Source organism: Rhinopithecus bieti, unplaced genomic scaffold (assembly GCF_001698545.2).
Source record: "Rhinopithecus bieti isolate Rb0 unplaced genomic scaffold, ASM169854v2 scaffold_73501, whole genome shotgun sequence".
NCBI classification, from domain to species: domain Eukaryota; kingdom Metazoa; phylum Chordata; class Mammalia; order Primates; family Cercopithecidae; genus Rhinopithecus; species Rhinopithecus bieti.
The window spans coordinates 435198-440767 of NW_016827557.1; the positions used below are offsets into that span (position 1 = coordinate 435198).

The following is a 5570-nucleotide window of genomic DNA, read 5'->3' on the forward strand; positions in this document are numbered from 1 at the left end:
TCGATCTCCTGACCTCGTGATCCGCCCGTCTCGGCCTCCCAAAGTGCTGGGATTACAGGCTTGAGCCACCGCGCCCGGCCACTTTTTTTTTTCTTTGAGACGGAGTTTCACTCTTATTGCCCAGGCTGGAGTACAATGGCGCGATCTCGGCTCACCACAACCTCTGCCTCCCAAATTCAAGCGATTCCCCTGCCTCAGCCTCCTGAGTAGCTGGGATTACAAGCATGTACCACCATGCCCGGCTAATTTGGTGTGTTTAGTAGAGATGGGGTTTCTCCACGTTGGTCAGGCTGGTCTCGAACTTCTGACCTCAGGTAATCTGCCCACCTTGGCCTCTCAAAGTGCTGTGATTACAGGTGTGAACCACCGCGCCTGGCCTAGGGGAAGAATACTTTGAAGGGGACTTTGGTCAATGGAGACCACTCTGCCCCATGTGCATAAACCTTAGATTTGGGGCTATCCCTGAATGACCCGAAACTGTCCATCTGTACAAGCATTTTACTGGAAGAGAATGCTTAGCTTTTGTCCAATACCCATCCTCAAAAAATACTGAGTACCAATGAGAACTTAACAGATATTCTCTGTCAGTACACAGATCAAAGGTGAGAGTCATGTCAAAGGCTACCTCAATACTATCCCATCATTACTGACATTTAGAAGAAAAGGGGAAAACTTAGCAGAAGATAGGCAAAAAGCAATCATTATTTAAACCAGTTCAACTTGTTGCACTCCTTTCTAGTTATTCATTCTAAGATTCTGTGGTATAATTTCTTCACTCTAGTCACCAGAAGCTTAAGAACTACTGAGAGTGCTTTGTAAGGAGCAAAGTGCCGGTACCCAAATGAGAAGCACCCTCACTGCGCAGCCGAGTCTTTCTTCAGGCGTTTAATGGCGTGAGACATCTTACTGGCTGAAATGAGTGGAATTATCAGCATTGGGAGATGTTTAAACTGCTTACAGTTTTTGGCTATTAGAAATAACCACACAATGAATATCTTGGATATAACTTTTTCTTTTCTTTTGGATTATTTCTTTAGATCAACTTGTAGGGTATATAGTGTCAATGCACATGAACATTTTACAGCATGTGAAAAATATGTAATGTCAAATGACTTCCCAAAAGCAGTGAGCTCATTTACACACTCTCATCAATACAGGAGTGTGTCTATTTCCTCATGATATTACCAGCACTGGGCTTTTTAATTCGCAGAATTTCAGCATGTATTACAAATTCACAAAGGTGCTCACTGCAGGCTTATCTGCAGTGGTAGAGAACAGGAAACAACCCAAAGGGCCATTTTCCATTTGATGCTACCAGGCTTTAGAACCACGACGAAGTAACCATAGAGCTGAGCTGTGCTGGGAAGCAGCACGTGCCTAAAACGTTATAAGCTTACCAAAAATTAGGGAATTTTGTACATGGAGATTTGAAAGGTAGTAAAAAAAAAAAAAAAAAAAAAAGCCAAGCCTCTAAGAAGCACATTAAATGTAATCTTTATCTGCAAAGCACAGCCACAAATTACTTAATTTAAATCCTGTGGCATGAAAGAGACACTGGACTAAATGCAGGTGATTCCTCAAACCTTTGTGTAGTTAAAAATCCAGCTATGCTAGGGAACTTTACCCTATTTTTTATTAACAACCAACCCTGGTTTATTTTATAAATTTCCACTCCCAAGAGAAGCAAAGGATGACAGCAGCTATTCCCTCCTCCCTCTTCCCACAACTACCTCGGACCCAATTAACATCCAAAGTAGCGAGTAATCTCACGGAAGCACCTGCAGCAGAGGAACAGAAAGCGAAGGCTCACACTTACCTGGCCAGGTGCAACAAGTGATCGGAAAGGCATATTTCCTGGCTTTGGCTTCATCAGAAACAGTGAGTTCTGCTCGTGACTCAGATGGGACAGCTGCTGGGGAAGATAAGCCATCAGGGCTGGCTTGCTCTGGCCAGACCCCGGGCTGCCTTGCCCACAGTCCGCTTTGTAATGAGAAAGGGGTTTTGTATTGCCGTAGTCCAGCACAGACCCTGGGTTATTCACAGAGTTCTGATTCAAGTTACTCGGTGGTTGGTGACTCAGCAGGTTCACATGGCTGGGCTGGAGGTAGGGGCCTCCGGGCCGAGGGGAACTCTTATTCACACTAGGCATCATGAGCAGTTTGGAGTTAGTGAACTCTTGCTTGTAGCTGGAAGGGCTGGCAGGCTTCTCCATGGGGTAAGGGACATCTAAGGAACTGTGGGAGGGCCCCGTCTGCTGCCATGTGGACATCTGGCCCGGGGCTGGTGCCGGGGTGGCCTGCTGTGGGTTCTGGAGCATCTGCTCGCGCTTCTGCTTGGCAGCGATCTGCTGGAGCTGGTGGGCAGAGGACAGCTCTGAGGGCCCTCCTGGGCCCTGACTGGGCAATACCACACTTGCAAGGGCTCTTTGTGCGTTCTGGGCCTGGGCTGATGCCGGCATCAGGTTTGGACTGGGATTGTCCGCCCCAGGCTGACCAGAGGTGTGGAATAAGGTTTGGGAGCCCCCTAGGCTGGGGGAATCTGTACTCACAGGGGCAGAGGAAGGCCCCAGAAAGGTCTGCCCTGCAGACCCGGCCCTCACTTGTGGAGAGCCTAACTGTTCTTGCTCAAAGGCTGCTGGAGAGAATTCCGTCTTAATATTAATGTCCTGTGCCAAGGGGGTTTGTGTGGCAGAGCCAGAAGACTCTGGGTCCTTCTTCTCCTCAAAGTCCTCATTAAACAGGTCCTTCATGTCTTCATCGGGCACTGACCTGTTCAGCTCCTCGATGAGCTCCTTCCACTCCTGCTCGTTAAGGTTGAGGTCTGGCATGAGGTTGCTTTGCGATATGGAGCCGACAGTCCCAGTGATCATGCAAGGCAGGTCTTCGACAGGCTCCTGCTTCAGTTCTTTATTCAGGCTCAGAGGAAATGACTCACTGGGGTTACTGCCTCCGTTCAAGTGGAGGCTCGAGTCAGCCAGACACTTTTTGTTGAGAGAGTCTAGCCCCAGAGAGTGCTTCCCACTGGGCTGCAGGGCATCTGCTCCAGAAGGCTTGTCAGGCTGACCGAGGGGGGAGGCTGGAGGCAATCCATTGGAAGAGACGGCGACTCCCAGAGGGGCCTCCCGGCGAGTCTTCTTATGCCCAGGAAAGAGGTCCCCGTAGCCATTCTGTTGATCACCATTCTGAGGGGAAGTGGTGCTGTCAAGATTCCTCTTAACTGTATCATGAAGATGCTGAAAAACATTGAAAAGAATGACTTAGATACATATGAATTTGCTCTGCCACGACAGTAACAAGCCAAGGGCTGACGTCCCTGCAATGCTCGCCAGTGGGTTCTGCTTGCATAGTTTACACTCCCACTTCTGGGGACACACTTCCATTTTCCCTGACGGTCCTGTACCTGGCCAGTCAGAACTGATGTCTAGCTAAAGTGCTTCTGCAGTCCTCTTTCTACAGGAGACAGGCATGAGGCTGCCCACAGCCATCTCATCTGGAGGTATGCCCAAGAATGGAGCCAATGAAAAAAGGCCAGAGATTACACACACACACACACACATATATATATTTTTTGAGATGGAGCCTTGCTTTGCTGCCAGGCTGGGTGGAGTGTGGTGGTACAATCTTGGCTCACAGAAACCTCCACCTCCTGGGTTCAATCAATTCTCGTGCCTCAACCTCCAAAGTAGCTGGGATTACAGAGGTGCGCCACCATGCCCAGCTAACTTTTGTTATTTTTTGGTAGGGACAGGGTTTCACCATGTTGGCCAGGCTGGTCACGAACTCCTGGCCTCAAGTGATTCACCTGCCTCAGCCTCCCAAAGTGCTGGGATTACAGGCGTGAGCCACTGTGCCCGGTCCCTTTTTTTTTTTTTTTGAGACGGAGTTTTGCTCTTGTTGCTCAGGCTGGAGTGCAATGGCGTGATCTTGGCTCACAGCAACCTCCGTCTCCTGGGTTCAAGCCATTCTCCTGCCTCAGCCTCCGGAGTAGCTGGGATTACAGACATGCGCCACCATGTCCGGCTAATTTTGTATTTTTAGTAGAGACAGGGTTTCTCGATGTTGGTCAGGCTGGTCTCGAACTGCATACCTCAGGTGATCCGTCTGCCTCAGCCTCCCAAAGTGCTGGGATTACAGGTGTGAGCCACCGTGCCCGGCCGGCCCCTCACTACTTCTTATTGGGACTATTTGCTTGAACACAATCATGTCTAGTCTGACACTGTGACTCTGCTTCCCATTTCCTCCTCGATGGATTCATGCCACTGAGGTTATTAAGATTCTGCCTTGTGCCACAGACAAGTGCTGTGGGGAACATAAAGACAAACAAGGCAGCTCCTCCTCTCGTGGGCTTTCAGGACACAGGACAGACACAGACATGGCTACAGACTGAGAGCAGCGTACAGTAAGTACTCTGGGAGTTCAGGGGCAGCGACTTTAAGATGAGAACATGTCAGAAGGGATGGGAAGGGAAAAGATGGAATCTTTGTACTACTTCCTCAGCTGCCTGTGCTGCAGTCAGGACTCAACTCCACTGCCCAGAGGAGGGGCCTATGCTCAGCCTCTGAACACATGCTGCTCCTTTCCTGTGTTTATTACATTTTTGTCCTTTATCCCCCACCCCCAGTACCATCCCCCCTTCCCATAAACTCTAAGCATCTATAGCATGTTATTAGAAAATGTTCCAAGTAATAGCCCTCATTATTATCTTTAGACAGGATTCAGAGGAGACAGGGAGCCCCCTGTGCTAGCTTCTCCCGCTGCAGAGAAGGGCCACCTGACTCTCCACACCAACCCCAGGAGCCCAGGTGAAGTGCCCTGGCCTGGGTGTTCTGCCTGGGGCAACTCCACGGGCATCAGTTCTCAACAGCAGACTACCCACTGGACACCAGGGAGGACCATTTTCTCAACCTCTAATCCCCAATTCTAATGTTCCTGTTCCTTCTTTTCCCAACAAGATTTGCTTTTTTCTTAACTGTTAAAGCTGACTACACAGTGCTCTATAAATCCTAGCCAAGTCAGTATTTTTAAAAATCCATATATGGGTAACTAAGTCGGTCTGAAAAAAAAAAAAAATCGCAGGAATGCCTGACAAATGGAACTGCAGGGCAGAGGTAAGCAACAATCCTAGAATTCAGGAACACCGCCCCACAGCTGCAGGACGTTTGCTTTACTTTCATGCAGGTTCTTCTGCTTTCTACTGCCACCTAGGGGTGGAAGGGAACCATGCACATAAAATAGACCCTTTTTAAAAGTCATTATTTGAAAAGTTTTCCTTGTGGAAGGTAAATTCATACCCATTTAAATGGTCAGAGGAAATAAAAATTAGTTGCTAAAATTTCCTTGATTTTCATCTTTTCTACCATTTTCTTTTCTTTTTTTTTTTTTGAGACAGGGTCTTGCTCTGTCGCCCAGGCTGGAGTGCAGTGGCGCTACCTCAGCTCGCTGCAAACTCCGCCTCCCGGGTTCATGCCATTCTCCTGCCTCAGCCTGCCTCAGACCCCACCTGGGACTATAGGTGCCGCCACCACGCCCGGCTAATTTTTTGTATTTTTTTCTTTTTTTGAGACCGAGTCT

At 48.6% G+C, this 5570-nt stretch overlaps 1 protein-coding gene across 1 annotated transcript in view; it reads right to left on the reverse strand.

Moving 5' to 3' along the window:
- MAML1 (mastermind like transcriptional coactivator 1) overlaps positions 1 to 5570 on the reverse strand; it is a 49672-nt gene that overhangs the window by 9475 nt on the left and 34627 nt on the right. Inside the window, 1 exon segment of the mRNA XM_017863955.1 lies at positions 1817 to 3232. Within this exon segment, the coding sequence (XP_017719444.1) occupies positions 1817 to 3232 (1416 nt within the window).